The 16,962-nt window shown below is 42.4% G+C and overlaps 1 protein-coding gene across 5 annotated transcripts in view; it reads left to right on the top strand.

Moving 5' to 3' along the window:
• RNF13 (ring finger protein 13) overlaps positions 1 to 16,962 on the top strand; it is a 183,884-nt gene that overhangs the window by 117,995 nt on the left and 48,927 nt on the right. For all 5 annotated transcript variants that reach the window (XM_059688166.1, XM_059688167.1, XM_059688164.1 and 2 more), the window contains one exon: positions 6,001 to 6,106. In XM_059688166.1, the coding sequence (XP_059544149.1) occupies positions 6,001 to 6,106 (106 nt within the window). The remainder of the gene's footprint in view (positions 1 to 6,000; positions 6,107 to 16,962) is intronic.

Raw genomic sequence — 16,962 nt, 5'->3', positions numbered from 1 at the left:
TTGTATTGTTGTCGATCTCTCCTTTGATATCTTCCAGGAGTTTTTTTATGAATTTGGGTGCTCCTACATTGGGTGCATATATGTTTACCAGGGTTATATCTTCTTGTTGTATTGAACCCTTTAGTATTATGAAGCGGCCTTCCGTATCTCTTGTTATGGCCTTCACTTTGAGGTCTATTTTGTCCGATATAAGTATTGCTACCCCAGCTTTCTTTTCCTTTCCATTTGCCTGAAAGATATGTTCCCATCCTTTCACTTTCAGTCTGTGTGAGTCCCTTCTAATGAGGTGGGTCTCTTGTAGACAGCAAATGTATGGGTCATTATTTTTTATCCATTCAGCCACTCGATGTCTTTTGGTTGGAGCATTTTGCCCGTTTACATTTAAATTTATTATTGAAAGGTACTTGTTTGTAGCCATTTCTTTTTTTGTGTGGCTGTTTTCTTTCTGAGCTTTTTATTTCTTCTTTTTACACCAGTCCCTTTAGCATTTCTTGCATTGCTGGCTTGGTGGTGATAAACTCCCTTAGCCTTTTTTTGTCTGTGAATCTTCTTATTTCCCCTTCAAGCTTGAATGATAGCCTTGCTGGATAGAGTATTCTTGGATTCAGTCCTTTGCTTTGCATCACTTTGTAAATTTCCATCCATTCTTTTCTGGCCTGATGTGTTTCTGTTGAGAAATCATTTGATATTCTAATGGGAGATCCCTTGTATGTAACTTTCCGTCTCTCTCTTGCGGCCTGTAAGATTCTCTCTTTGTTCTGAACATTTGCCATGGTAATTATGATGTTTCTTGGTGTGGGTCTTTTCGGGTTCACCTAGCTTTGGACTCTGGGCTTGTGTGACTTTTTTCTTCCCCACCTCAGGGAAGTTTTCTGATATTATTTCTTCGAATAGGTTTTCTAATCCTTGTTCCTCTTTCTGTTGTTCTGGCACCCCTATTATTCGTATGTTGTTTTGTTTCATGTTGTCCCAAAGCTCCCTTAGACTCTCCTCCTGTCTTTTAATTTTTTTCTCCAATTGCAGTACAGTTTGGGTGTGTTTTGCTTCCTTGTCTTCTAATTCACTAATTCGGTCTTCCACTTCTCCTAGTCTACTGTTGATACTTTCAATGGTGTTTTTTATTGCAGCTATATCGCTCTTCATTTCTTCTTGGGTCTTACTTAAGTTGTTGATTTTTTCATCTGTTTCTTCTTGCATAAGTTGTCGATTTTTTCCTCCATCCGGTTTATGCTCTCTAGGATCCTTATTCTGAATTCTTTTTCTGTCATGTTGCATGCCTCTGTATTACTTAGCTGCTTTTCTGGTGAGTCCTCCTTTTCTTTCCTTTGAGGAGTTCTTTGTCTACCCATGTTTGATCTCACTGACATATATAGATATTGAGTCGTTCAGTGGCTGCTCCCTAGGTGGCTGTGGCTCCTCAGGCTGTGGTTGCTCCTTGGGTTGTTGTGGTAGCAGCTGCTCCTCTGTTGGGAGCAGGTCCTCTGATGGGTGCTGTTCACAGCTGTTGTGGCTCTTCTGGCTGGTGGAGGGAGGCTTCACACACAGCAGCTGTTCCTCAGACAGAGCGTGTGGTGATCAGGAGGCCGCTGTTGCTTGGATCTGCTGCGTTGATTTAAAGGCACAAAATACAACACAACAAGGCATATATGCTGTGCAGATGTTTCTTTTCTGCAGCGACTGTGTCAAGCAGCAAGGATAGACGGGCTTTGGGCACATATAGTTGGGTCATGTTTTTGTATTCATTTAGGTACCCTGTGTCTTTTGATTGGAGCATTTAATCCATTTACATTTACAATTATTATTATTTTATTTTATTAAAAAATTTTTCTTTATTGATTAAGGTATTACATATGTGTTTTTATCCCCCCATGGCTCCCCCACCCCGCCACTCATGCCCTCACCCCCCTGGTGTCTGTGTCCATTGGTTAGGCTTATATGCATGCATACAAGTTCTTTGGTTGATCTCTCCCCCTCACCTCACCTTCCCTCTGAGATTTGACAGTCTGATCGATGCTTCTCTGTCTCTGGATCTGTTTTTGTTCATCAGTTTATGTTGATACTTATATACTGCCATTTTAATTCTGTATGCCTAGGTTTCTCTCTTTGTTTCTTCTTTTCCTTATAGCCATCCCTTGTAATGCTGGCTTCCTGGTGATGTACTCCTTCAGCCTTTTTGTTTTGTTTTGTTTTTTGTTTTGTTTTGTTTTCTGAGAAGCTCTTTATTTCACCATCTATTCTGAATGAGAGCCTTGTTGGATATAGTAATCTTGGTTTCAGATCCTTGCTTTCTATTACCTTGAGTACTTCATGCCATTCCTTTCTGACCTGTAGAGTTTCTAATGAGAAGTCAGTTGTCAGCTTTATGGGAGCTCCTTTGTAGGTAACAGTTTGCTTTTCTCTTGCTGCCTTTAAGATTATCTCTTTGTCTTTAACTTTTGGCATTTTAATTATGATGTGTCTGACTGTGGGCCTTTTTGGGTTCCTCTTGCTTGGGGTTCTCTGTGCCTCCTGAACTTGTGTGACTTTTTTTTCCCATGGGGTTAGGGAAATTTTCTACCATTATTTCTTCAAACAAGTTCTCTATCCATTTTTCCTTTTCTGCCTCTTTTTGCACATCTAATATGTGAATATTGTTATGTTTCCATTAAGCTGTCCTCCTTTTTTTAATTGTTTTTTCTTTTTGGTTCTCTGATTGAGTGATTTTTTTCTACTCTGTCTTTTAACTCACTGATCTGATTCTCAGTTTCCTCTAATCTGCTGTGTATTCTCTCCAATGTGTTTCTTATTAGTGCTATTTCATCCTTTATTTCTGACTGGTCTTTTTTCATAGTTATTATATCTTTTCTCATGCTGTTGAGCATCTTTACCATCATTATTCTGAACTCTATATCAGATAAATTTCATATCTCCATTTTATCTCTTTTTCTGGAGAATTCTTTTGTTCTTTCATTAGGGCATTAGGGGGTTATTTTTTTTGTTTGTTTGTTTCCTCATTTTGGCTGCCTGTTTGGGTTTGTGACTATGTATCAGGTAGATCTTCTACACCTCTCAATCTTTAGTGCAGTGCAGTGTCTAACGCTCTTTATGACTAATTAGATCAGGCAAGGAATCAAAGCCTCCAGAGACTGCCACTGTCTGTAGACTGATTGGATTCTATCTCGAGTAGCCTTGAAGCACTCTCATCCACAGGTGTAGTGAGTTTTTCCAATAGGGTGGGGCAGTTGCTTCTGCCTGGAGGCTAACTGTTATTTTTTGTCTCTTAACGGGCCTTATAAACTCCACACTGTGGGGGAATTCGTTTTCCAATAGGGTGGGCCAGTGGTCTTCCTCCTAGGCAAAAAATCACCTGTATAGCAAATGTCTTTCTAAGAAAGATGATCTTCACAGTATGCGGGAATGTCTCAGCATAGGAAACCAGGGTGTCTGTCTTTTGAGCTCTAACTCCAGAGCCCCAACCCTGGCTTCTGCTCACACAGCTCCAGTCCATTCTGCCCTTCCTTTGCCAGAGCCAAAGGTGAATGGCTGCACATGGAATTTTGTGCACTGGCCCTTTAAGAGGGTGCCTGCATTCCAGCCATCTCTCCCTGGCAGGCAACAACCCTGCTGCTTTTCACAGCCAGAGTTATGTGGGCCCCTGTCTCAGTTCTGGCACTCTCTCCTGGGGGCCCGTGCTTGGGGATTACATCCCAAAGTTCTCAGTGGCAACCCCCACAGCTGAGATATCTCTCCTGAACTTTAATTGCTGTCTGTGGGAGCCTGGCCGCCTGTTTGCACCTCCGTCCTTCCTACAAATCTCTATGTGATCTCCGATTTATGTCCTTGGTTATCAGTATTCTCTCCAGCTAGTCTTCAGTTGATTTTTCAGGATGTTTGTATTTTAGTTGTAATTCCAATTTGGTCCTGGGAGTGTGTCAGTGTAGCATCCACTTACTTCACTGCTATTTTAAATCTCCTTCTTACAGTATATCTTGATAGTAAACTAAAATGTTTTGAGATATAACAGGCAAGCATTAATAGGACATGTTATAGAACATTAGATTTAGAACACAGACCTATAAATCTTAACACTAGAAAATTCTAGAATCTTTCTGTTTCTGTGGTTACACACACGGGAACTTTCCAGTATAGTTTCTGAATTTCTTGTTCACTGGGTCTTCCTGCTTTGTTCATTTAGCTTACTTCTTGTCACCTAGCAGTTCCATTCATTTCTGAGCAACTCTGGGACTTGTCTCATAGGACAGTGTTTATCTAATTCAGGCTGTAATTATTTTTATTAAAGAAGAAATAACAGAATATAAGAATGTAAGCTTTGCTATTGCTGATATATTTAGATGCTGTGATGGGTTGAATTTAGGATATGTAGTAGTCTGGCTTCTAAAGCCTAATGGTGTTAATTTATAGCAGGTTGGTGGGGGTGAGAGTAGGGAGGTGTGCCCAGAATCATCACCTCATGGACAGGCTCTTGTACCTAAAAGTGGCGCTGCTGTCACCACATCTCAGCTCTGGCTTGGTTGGTTCCAGAAGGCTTATGCCAAGAACAAGGACATTACTTACAGAGCTGACCTCATGCGAAAGAGATGGTATCAAATAGAGCAGCTCAGTCCCTGCTTGTCTCTTTCTTACACTTCTGATCCATCAGTCATGTCAGTTTTTTATGTAAAGACATAAAAAATGCATGTCATTATTTTGTCATCCGTATTCTGTTGGAAAATTATTGAAATAAAAAGCTGTTTTTATTCTAGCAGTCTTAGTAGTTTTTGAAGAATATTTAAGTTATTGGGGCGAAATTTCTGATATCATCTCTTCTGTTTGTTTTTGTTTCTGGTGAAGCTTGATAGAGTGTCTTGGATGTGAGGATAAAAATAATAGTTAAAAGACTTAAAAATTGCTTTAGAATAGAAATAATTTGCTTTCATGTTATTTTTCTTAAGTATTATGGTGTCCTAAGCATCTCTGTATGGGGGGAAAAGTCAATCTATTTTTATTTTCTTTTATCAAATTGAGAATTTTTGTTTTGCATTTAATCCTTGATTTATGAAGTACCTGGCCTCACTACCTATAAAAATCACCCAGCAGTGGGTAACAAAGTAGTGTTTCTGGCACCATGTTACAATAGCACGGGAGTACAATAGACTGAGGATATTTTCTAATGCAGGATTTTGGTGTTGTGCAAAATTTGCTCACGCAACACAAATAGTATGCCAACTCTGATCACAGTTTCGTTTCATGAGTACCTACTAATTTTTATAATAGTAATTATTACAGTAAGTACATGTTCATAACAAGGGTGAATAGAGCATATAAGGTATGTGCATTCTCCACCCTTCCCCTGACAACATACATATTCATGAAGTTGTGTCGTTCCCCCCCCCCCCCCCCTCCAGTTAAGCAGTGGAGAAGATGGAGAACAGAGAGGAAGCTAAAACTCCTTTGAATTCCTTTACAGTTTTCCACTCCATACCTCACAGATAATGAAGAGTGCAGGACTGTATCATTTGCCTCTGGTGTAACAAGTTCACAAAAGCATAGAGGTTAGGAGGGAGTGTATTTTCACCATTGATGGCTTCAGAATTTCTCCATAGGACAATAATTTGTTTGGAGTGGGAGTTTGTGCTTGACATACTACCTCAGATATTGCCATTGTTTTAATGTTGATTTTGCATGTAAAATATTCATATTTTTGCTAGGTTACTAAATTCAGTATATAACATGTTTTCAGGATGGAGAACAGTAAGTATTGATTGGCTGATTTCCCCTACACAGTCTAAAAGCTTCTTTTAATTATATTGACATTATTTTGACCAAATGTGTGAAATAGATTTAAAAATGGAAAAATCATCCCTTAAGTTATTGGAAATTACATATTAGAAAATGAGATGTGTCCAGTGAATTTAATTGTAATATCCAAATGCTTAAAAAAAATATCTTCCTTGGTTTTGATTAATATCATAATTTGGCAACTGTTAATATTTCTCATGTATTAATTCTCTTTTCTTCCAGGGGCCACATTATCTTAGTTCCAGAATTTAGTCTTCCTCTGGAATACTACCTAATTCCCTTCCTTATCATAGTGGGCATCTGTCTCATCTTAATAGTCATTTTCATGGTAGGTAAAATTATTTTAAATGCTTTTAAAAAAATAATATAGATGGTCTAAATTACACTATATTGAGTAATAGAAGCCTTGCTTTATTTAAAAAGTATGTATTGTGTGAGTCCATTTGTATAACTGGTTCTGGAAAAGGAAAGATAATTTTGGTAGAAAAAATCAGAACAGTGATTGCTTCTGGAGGGCTAGGGAGGGGCGAGGGATTTACTGGGACACCTATGAAGGAACTTTCTGGGGTTTGAGTCATGTTCTGATTCTCAAGAGAAGTTTGGGTTGTATTAATGCCTGATTCACCAAATTATATAGTTAAATTTTGTGCATTTCAATGTATGTAAATTTTACCTCAAAAGAAAAGAGAATTTTTTTTAGAAAAATTAAATTCTAAGTAATGATATACATGGTGAAGTAATTTGGGGGAAGTATACTGATAACTGCAACCTACTTTGTAAAAAATTAATAGAAAAAAGGATTTATTTATGGATAGATAGAGGGATGGACAGATATGTGATAAAAAGTAGCATAGTAAAATATTTGTTGTAGAATCTAGGTAGTGGCCATATGGTTATTTATTTATAAAAATTCTTTAAATTTTTGTCTGTTTGAAAATTTTTATATAAAATGTAAATAACGAATAGTATGAGGGCTTGAGGTAACCACCAAAACATTGGTTACCGAAGGATGGCTTCAGGACTCTTAGTGGGTCTTCAGGGTCAAAATCATTTTCATAATAATACTAAAATATTTTTGCTTTTATCACTGTCAGTCTCTCGGGGTTTATAAAGGAGGTTTCTAGAGGCTATATGGTATGTCTTATGAAAACAAATTGAAGGCAAAAGCAGATATGAGAATCCCTCTGTATTCTACCAAAATAGATATTAAAAGAGACTTGCAAAAATATAAAACAATCCCACTGTTCTAACGTTTTTTTGATAAAGAATGTTTATATCAACATCCAATGAGTTTAGTATTGTATTTAGTTTATACATTAATTTAAAAATTAAATGGCATCTTTGAAATGTTTAGTCTTCCTATGCTGCTATGGTATTTCTTTTTAATTATTTAGGTCTTTCATATCTATCAGTTTAACATTTTTCTGTAAATATTTTGCATGTCTTTTGTTAGACTTTTTTGAAATTGCATTTTCTAATTAGTTATTACTAAGCTATAAGGACATTATTGATTTTTTACAATAAACTTAATTTTGGAATAACAAGAAGATTTACAGAAAAATCACAAAGAAGAGAGCTCCTGTTCATTTCTCATCTAGTTTCTCCTCTTGTTAACATTTTACATTATAATGGTACATTTATCAAAACTAAGAAACTGACATTGCTACATTACCAGTAACTAAACCCCAGACTTTGTATGGATTCTACCAGTTTTTCCATAAATATACCCAATCCAGGGTACCCCATTGTATTTAGTTATCACATCTTCCCATTCTCCTCTGATCTATGACAGTCTTTCCTTATTTTTCATGACCTTGACATTCTTAAGGAGCCCTGGCCAGGTATCCTGTAGAATGTCCCTCAATCTGATATTTTCCATCAGAGTTGGAATGCCCTTTTCATCATATTATGTCAGGGGTATGTGATCGCTGCATAACATTACTGATGATGCTAAACCTTCCTCCCTTGGTTAAGGTAATGTTTGCTAGGTTTCTCCAATGTAAAGTTATTATTTTTCTCTTTATTCTGTTCTACCTTTGGAAATGAAGCACAAAGTATAGCCCAACCCTAAAGGTGGTAAGGGACAGGAATTAGGCTTCATTTCATGGGGGTAGTAGGGAGAATCTACATATATTACTTAGAATTATTTTGTAAGGAAGAAGTGTCTCTTTTGGGTTATTTGTTTATCTGTTCATTTATTTATTCACTCATTTATTTACATTAATAAGTACTCATGTATGTTTATTTTATACTTTGGGTAAAATACTATATTATTTATTTTTGTTGTCTAAATTATTTGAGCTTTGGCCATTAGGAACTGTGTTAGGCTTACTTCTGTGTGCCTTTGATTTAATGCATCCTTTTTTTTTTTTTTTTAAAGTACTTCTTTACTGTCTAATACTATAAGAAGCTTAAGGCTCATCTTACCTTTTTCTTATCCCAGCCCTAGAATCAGACATTTATCCAGAGAGTCTTGGTTTCTTTTATTGAAGAGTTTTATTTAGAAACTGTGATTTGGACAGTGGCCATTATTGATTTTAATACAGTAATTTTATATCTGTAAACTTGCTGAATTCTCCTGTTCTGATAATTTGAATTTGTTGATTCTCTTGGATTTTCAGTGTAGAAACAATGAAGTATAGAATGTTAGAACAACAAACAAATAAAAAATACTCTTGGTAAACTGGGAATAGAAGTACATATCCTTAAGCTAATAAAGATTATTGACTAAAAACTGTAAATAAACATTATTAAATGGTGAATTATTATTAAAAACCTTTCCTTGAAAGTCAGGAACAAAAAAAGGTTGCCTGTTGTTGTACCTTCTGTTAGCATTGCATTATATTTTCTGGCAAAACATGAAAAAGAAAACAACAAAAAATGCAGTGTAAGGATTAGAAATAAACCAAATTTTTATTTGCTTTATATATATATAATATATATATATATATATTATATATATATATATTATATATATATATTATATATATATATATATATCCTATATAATAAAAGGGTAATATGCAAATTGACCCTAACAGCAGAGTGACTGGGAATCACTGATAACTATGACACACACTGACCACCAGGGGGCAGACACTCAATGCAGGAGCTTCCCCCTGGTCAGTGTGGTCAGTGTGCTTCCACAGGGAGAGCTCTGCTCAGCCACAAGCCAGACTGATGGCTGCCAGTACTGTGGTTGTGGTGGGAGCCTCTCCCGCCTCCTCAGCAGAACTAAAGATGTCTGACTGCAGCTACGCCTGCTCCCTGCTGGCAAGGGGACATCCCCCAAGGACTCCTGGGCTGCCACAGGGATGTCTGATTGCCATCTTAGGCCCAATCCCCCAGGGAGCAGGCCTAAACCAGCAGGTGGTCATCCCCGAGGGGTCCCAGACTGCGAGAGGGCACCGGCTGGGCTGAGGGACCCTCCCGAGTGCACACTGGGCCTCTAGTATAGATATAGATATATATATATATCTATACTAATAAAAGAGAAAAATGGTAATTGGCGTACAACAATACCCTTTTCATTGGCTAATCAGGGCTATATGCAAATTAACTGCCAACTAAGATTAGCAGTTAACTGTCAACAAGATGGCGGTTAATTTGCATATGTAGGCACAATGCAGGGAGGTGAAAGGGAAAGCAGGAAGAAGCCCCCTACCACTGACAGTGATCGGAAACCCAGGGGGGAGCTAAGAGCTGGGGGGCAGGGCAAAGGCAGCCCTGGGGCCGCCTTTGCCCTGCCCCCCAGCCATGATCGGAGAATCAGGTGCCTTTTCCACCCTGGCCAGTGATAGCAGGAAGTAGGGGTGGAGCCAGCGATGGGAGCTGGGCACGGTCGAAGCTGGCAGTCCCAGGAGCTAGGGGTCCCTTGCCTGGGCCTAAAGCGAAGCCCATGATCGCGGGGCCGCTTCAGCTGTGGATCCCCGCTGCCCGGGCCGGACGCCTCAGCCAGAGGCTTCCTGCAGGGGCAGGGGCGGAGCCCGTGCGATCACGGCATCCCCCGCTGCCACTGCAGGTCCCCACTGCCCGGGCCGGACGCCTAGGCCAGAGGCGTCAGGCCTGGGCAAGGGGCCGATCCTGCAATTGTAGGGTGATGGGGGTCAACGCCTGAGGGCTCCCAGTATGTGAGAGGGGGCAGGCTGGGCTGAGGGACACTCCCCTCCACACAAACCCAGTGCACGAATTTCGTGCACCGGGCCCCTAGTGTATATATATATATATATTATTGATTTTTTTTACAGAGTGGAAGGAAGAGGGATAGAGAATTAGAAACATCAAAGAGAGAGAAACCTTAATCAGCTGCCTCCTGCACACCCCCTACTGGGGATGTGCCCACAACCAAGGTATATGCCCTTGACCAGAATCGAACCTGGGACCCTTCAGTCCGCAGGCCGATGCTCTATCCACTGAGCCAAACCAATTAGGGCGTTATTTGCTTTTTAAGAAAATAATGAACGGATGCTGAATTATGTCTTCTGTCTGTTGTAATGATCATTGCTTTTCTCTCTTTATTAATACTTTGCTGATCCGTCACAAGTTAACTTGTGTTTCCACTTACATTAATGTAAGTAATTTTAGGGTCTGAAAGCAATGTAGAGTTTTAAAAGAGCACTCTAGACTGTTTTCAAATAAAGATTCACCCTTCGGATTATCAGGAAAATTAAAAAATCATGTTTTACAAAAAAACAGTATTCAGTGGTAAAAATACTCCACTAGGATGTGTAAAGTATGTTCTTGGAAAGAATAGTAAAATACGATATGTATGTAAAACTTGTTTAGTACCATTGCATGTAGATACATGTTATACGACATATCACACTAAAAAATATTTAAAAGAATGAAATATAAAAATATATGCAATTTATTAATTTTTTGACATATAGTAATATAAATGTAAGATATGAGAAAATAAAGTACATTTGAGTTTATTTAGATACTTTCATTTAATATTCAAGTATGGAAAAGTAGCTGGGTGCATGGGTGAGTTCTGTCTTGAAATAGCCAGTCAGCAAGGTGTTAAGTCGGATTACATGAATATGTTTTATAAATTTTAAAAATCCTGTATTTTGGGGATAAACTATTTGATCATAATGTGTAAATTTTGTCTTTGCATTTAGATTATTCAGATTTCTAATATGGGCTAGTCAGTTTTACATTTGTACATAATCTTAAATAAAACATTAGCCATCTGAATGTCTTGGTAAGAGAAAGTTTTAGTTTTATCAATCTATAAGAATCTTGGCATCAGAAGTAGACAATGAGCCTACTCTTGAGTACTGTTGATAGGAATGTTAAATGGAACAGCCACTACAGCAATTCTTCAAAAATTTAAACATAAATTACGATATGATCCAGCAATTCCACTTTTGGAAATATACCCAAAAGAATTCAAAGTAGGGAGTTGAAACTATATTCATAGTAGCACTATTTGCAATAGATAATCCAATTGTTCACAAAATGTGATATGTATATACAGTGGCATATTATTCAACCTTAAGGAAGGAAGTTCTGACACATGCTAAAACATGGATGAACTTAGAGGGCATTATGCCAAGTGAATAAGCCAGTAACAAGGGGACAAATATTGTATGATTCTATATGTGGTACCTAGGGTAGTCAGATTCACAGACTAAAAGTAGAATGGTAGCTCCTGGGAGCTATAGGAAAGGGAGAATGGAGAATTATTATTTAATGGGTACAGAGTTTTAATTTTGCAAGATGAAAAATAGATTTATGGATGGATAGTGGTGATTGTAGCACAGTTTGAGTATACTTACTGCCATAGAACTGTACACTTAAAAATGGATAGAACAGTAAATTTTATGTATATTTTACTATGTTTTAAATAATATAAAAATAACTGGACACAAAGTTAGCCCTATAAAATTGAAGCCTTCTCTTATTTTCCATTTTCTAAAGTATATTTTTCTGAAATTGGAATGATCTGTTACTTGATTTTTTGGTGAAGGTTGCCAATAAAATCATCTAGAATCTGCTGACCTTTATCATAGTTACCTGGACATTTACTGGTAAATGGTTGTCTACTTCTTCATACTAAATTATATTTCTAAGAAATTACATGTTTTGTCTGCTATAAAATATAGAGACAAAGTTGATTTATAATATTAATATCCTATATAATCTATAATAATAAAAGCATAATATGCTAATTAGACCAGACAGCCGAACGACCTTCCAGACGTCCTTCCGGACGAAGCCGCCATGGTGGGGGCCGAGGCAGAGGCAATTAGGGACGATTAGGCAGACAGGCGAGCAGTTAGGGGCGATCAGGCAGGCAGGCTCGATTTCCCCTGAGGGGTCCTGGATTGCAAGAGGCCCAGCTGAGGGACACCCCCACCCCCCGTGTGCACCAGGCCTCTAGTAAAAGCATAATCAACCTAATGGCGGAAAGACCAGTTGCTATGACACACACTGACCTCCAGGAGCCAGATGCTCAATGCAGAAGCTGCCCCCCGGTGGTCAGTGCGCTCCCACAGGGGGAGTGCTGCTCCGCCACAAGCCAGGCTCACGGCTGCTGAGTGCATCGGCGGTGGTGGGAGCCTTTCCTGCCTCTGCTGTAGGCGGGCAGTAAGGAGTGAGGGGCCCTGGACTGCCCAAGGGGTCCTGGACTGCAAGAGGGCACAGGCCGGGCTGAGGGACCTGCCCCAGTGCACGAATCTCATGCACCGGGCCTCTAGTATTCATATAGTAATTTAAAGAGAATTTCTACTATATGTGGAATGAGTTCTCTTCATAGCCATCTTGTCAATATTGTCAGTTTATCTGTTTTCCCTTTCAAAGAAGTAGACTTTGAGGTTGTTGTTTTTTTCCCTTTCATTCAACCAGTATTTATTTTGCACCTTGGATGAACTAGGTACTTAGGGTTTGAGGATTCATCGTTGAACAAAATAGTAAAAAATCCCTGATGTCAAGCAGCTTACATTTCAGTTTTTATTTATTTCTTGAATTTCTTATTTCTGCTCTTAGCATCATTATTTGTTTTCTTGTATTCTGTTTGGGTAACAATTACTTTAGCAATAACAAATAATAATCTACACTAATAAAAGAGAAACATGGTAATTGGCATACGACCGCTACCCTTCCCATTGGCTAATCAGCGAGATATGCAAATTAACTAGCAGCCAAGATGGCGGCCGGCAGCCAGGCAGCTGATTCGAACAGGGAGGTTTGCTTGCTTCAGTGACGGAGGACTCCAACGTTCCCCGCCTGACTTGCCGGCCTCTCAGCTGACACTCTAAGTAACTATGTTGCAAATATAGAAGCTAAAAAAAACCCAGAAACCTGCTTTACTCAGCAGGGCTTCAGCCAGCCGGACTGCAACATTGTATCAAATACAGACGGTACACAAAGGCCAGAAACCTGTTTTCAGCAGCCGAGGCCTGAGAGCTAAAGCTGGCCCAGGATAAAAAAGAAAAAAAAAGAAAAAAAGGAGCGGTTGGGAGCTTCAGTCCCAGCCTGAAAACAGCCCTCAGCCCCTCACCCAGACTGGCCAGGCACTCCAGTGGGGACCCCCACCCTGATCCAGGACACCCTTCAGGGCAAACCAGCCGGCCCCCACCCGTGCACCAGGCCTCTACCCTATATAGTAAAAGGGTAATATGCCTCCCAGCACCGGGATCAGCAGAGCCGCGAGGCCTCCCAGCACCGAGATCAGCGTGACATGGGGCAGTGCCCAAACCCCCTGATCGCCCTGCAGCTCTGTGTGTGACAGGGGGCGGGGCCCCAACCCCCCCCCCCCGCACCCCCCCCCCCCCACAGGCCCTGCTCTGTGTGTGACAGGGTAGAGCCATAACCTCCCCATTGGCCCTGCCCTGAGTATGAGAGTGGTGGCGCCCCAACCACCTGATCGGCCCTGCTCTCTGGGTGATAGAGGGCGGCGCCCCAACCCCCTGATCCGCCCTGCCTTGAGTGTGACATGGGGCAGTGCCCCAACCCCCCAATCGGCCCTACCCTGAGCGTGACTGAGGGTGGCATCGCAACCTCCCAATCTGCCCTGCTCTGTGCATGACAGGGGGCGGCGCCCCAACTCCCCAATTGGCCCTGCTCTGAGCCCAACCAGGAGCTGAACCTAGGGATTGGGCCTGCCCTCGGCCACCCGGGAGCAGGCCTAAGCCAGCAGGTCATTATCTCCTGAGGGGTCCCAGACTGCGAGAGGCCACAGGCTGGGCTGAGGGACCCCCCCTTCCCCCGAGTGCACAAATTTTTGTGCACCGGGCCTCTAGTCAACACTAATAAAAGAGAAAAATGGTAATTGGCGTACGAGCTACCCTTTTCATTGGCTAATCAGGGATATATGCAAATTAACTGCCAACTAAGATTGGCAGTTAACTGCCAACTAAGATTGGCAGTTAACTGCCAACTAAGATTGGCAGTTAACTGCCAACTAAGATTGGCAGTTAACTGCCAACAAGATGGTGGTTAATTTGCATATGTAGGCACAATGCAGGGAGGCGAAAGGGAAAGCAGGAAGAAGCCCCCTGCCACTGACAGTGATTGGAAACCCAGGGGGGAGCTAAGAGCTGGGGGGCAGGGCAAAGGCGGCCCTGGGGCCTCCTTTGCCCTGCCCCCCAGCCATGATCGGAGAATCAGGTGTCTTTTTCGCCCTGGCCAGTGATAGCAGGAAGTAGGGGTGGAGCCAGCGATGGGAGCTGGGCACGGTCGAAGCTGGCAGTCCCAGGAGCTAGGGGTCCCTTGCCTGGGCCTAAAGCGAAGCCCATGATCGCGGGGCCGCTTCAGCTGTGGATCCCCGCTGCCCGGGCCGGACGCCTAGGCCAGAGGCGTCAGGCCTGGGCAAGGGGCCGATCCTGCGATTGGAGGGTGATGGGGGTCAATGCCTGAGGGCTCCCAGTATGTGAGAGGGGCAGGCTGGGCTGAGGGACACTCCCCCCCCCACACACACACCCAGTGCACGAATTTCGTGCACCGGGCACCTAGTAATTAATAAATAATAATACAAGAATAAACTCAAAACTGTAAATCTACTTTTTCCCCACCCTGTATAATTCATCCTATATAATAAAAGAGGAACATGTAAATTGACCGTCCCTCTGCTACACTCACCAGCCAATCAGGAGAGTATGCAAATTAACCCAACAAAGATGGTGGGTTAATTTGCATATGCAGGTGCCAAGAGGCCTGGGTCCTGGGAACATCCTCGGGACCCAGGCTGCTCCTAGCCTGTAGCCCTACGCGTAGGCCCTGAGCAGCCAGGGTCCCAGGATGCCCCTGGCCACTCCAGGCCTGTGGGCGCAGGTGCCAAGCGGATGTTTCTGCCCCGTGGCCGCTTGCGCGTGTGCAGGTGCCAAGCGGCGGCCTGGGTCCACGCCCCCCAGCCCAGCGCCCATCACAGGGTGAACAGAACAGGCCTTCCTGCGATCACTCGCAGGGCGAACAGAACAGGCCTCCCTGCCATCGCTGGCAGGGTGAACAGGCCAGGCCTACTCCGATTGCTCACAGGGCGAACGTAACAGACCAGGCCTTCCCCGATCGCTCACAGGGCGAACAGAACAGGCCTCCCTGCGAACGATCGTGGGGCGAACAGAACAGGCCACGCCTCCCCGCGATCCCAGGTGAAGAAGCCGTTCTGCTGACCAGCCTCTACTATGGACCTGTTCGGGTAGGTGGCGCAGATCCCAGGGCCTCTAGCCAGTAGCCATGGGAAGTCTCCCTCTCCCCAGAGTTAAGAGCACTAGCCCAGGTCCACCCAGTGCCCAGTCCTGACTGCCAAGGTGAGTTCCTGCAGGCTGTGGTTTGATCCCTAGGCATTAGCAGGAGACTAGTGCCTTTGTTATTGCTGTGTGTCCAGGTTTTAATTGAACAAATTCCCGGTGGTCCCAGGCGCCAGCTTAGCAAAATCTTTTAGGAGGAGAATTCTGTCTGGGTTTCCTCAAATTCCCTCAGCCACTAGTCACCCCTCCGTAAAGGCGCAGAACACGTGCGGCCCCTTAAATAAAAATCAGAGGTCTCCAGCAATGGTAGGCCTCTCTTATCACAGTCATTTGGACTGGATGGCATTTGAGTATTGATCTAGGCACCATGACAGAGAACACACAAGCTCAAGTCATGATCTCAGCCCTTAAATAATTCACAATCTTATTAGAATGAGTGGATGTTAAAAGCACAGTAATGACATCAGAATGTAAGGCAACAATACAGAGAGGAACAGAGGCAATTGCTAGGATGATTTTCCAACAAATAGTACAAAGAGTATGTGCTGTGAATTAAGTAAAAAAAATATGTGTGGAAGTAGCTGCTTCATGAGTATAAGATCCCTTCCTATTTTAAAGGAAACTGAGTTCCATGTGAACTGTGTAATATGCTGTGATATCTGAGGCACAGGACAAGGGAGACCCTAAGTGTACTATGTTTTGATATTTGAGTCATTCATTATTGTTCAATGTGATTTCTTTCTGCACACCTCAGTTTTGTAATAGTTAAATTACTAGAATACTACATCTTACTATAAAATACTAGGGGCCCGGTGCACGAAATTCGTGCACTGGGTGTGTGTGGGGGGGGTGTGTCCCTCAGCCCAGCCTGCCCCCTCTCACATACTGGGAGCCCTCAGGCGTTGACCACCATCACCCACCAATCGCAGGATCGGCCCCTTGCCCAGGCCTGACGCCTCTGGCCTAGGTGTCCAGCCCGGGCAGCGGGGACCCGCAGCTGCAGTGGCCCCACGATCGTGGGCTTCGCTTTAGGCCCAGGCAAGGGACCCCTAGCTCCTGGGACTGCCAGCTTCGACCATGCCCAGCTCCCATCGCTGGCTCCACCCATACTTCCTGCTATCACTGGCCAGGGTGGAAAAGGCACCTGATTCTCCGATCATGGCTGGGGGGCAGGGCAAAGGCGGCCCCAGGGCCGCCTTTGCACTGCCCCCCAGCTCTTAGCTCCCCCCTGGGTTTCCGATCACTGTCAGTGGTAGGGGGCTTCTTCCTGCTTTCCCTTTCGCCTCCCTGCATTGTGCCTACATATGCAAATTAACCGCCATCTTGTTGGCAGTTAACTGCCAATCTTAGTTGGCAGTTAATTTGCATATAGCCCTGATTAGCCACTGAAAAGGGTAGCTCGTACGCCAATTACCATTTTTCTCTTTTATTAGATAGGATTACTAGAAGAGCAAATGATCAGGTGACATTTATTGTTATTTTCTATAAA

This window comes from Myotis daubentonii, chromosome 3 (genome assembly GCF_963259705.1).
Source record: "Myotis daubentonii chromosome 3, mMyoDau2.1, whole genome shotgun sequence".
NCBI lineage: Eukaryota > Metazoa > Chordata > Mammalia > Chiroptera > Vespertilionidae > Myotis > Myotis daubentonii.
This window is presented reverse-complemented; position numbering and strand designations above follow the sequence as displayed.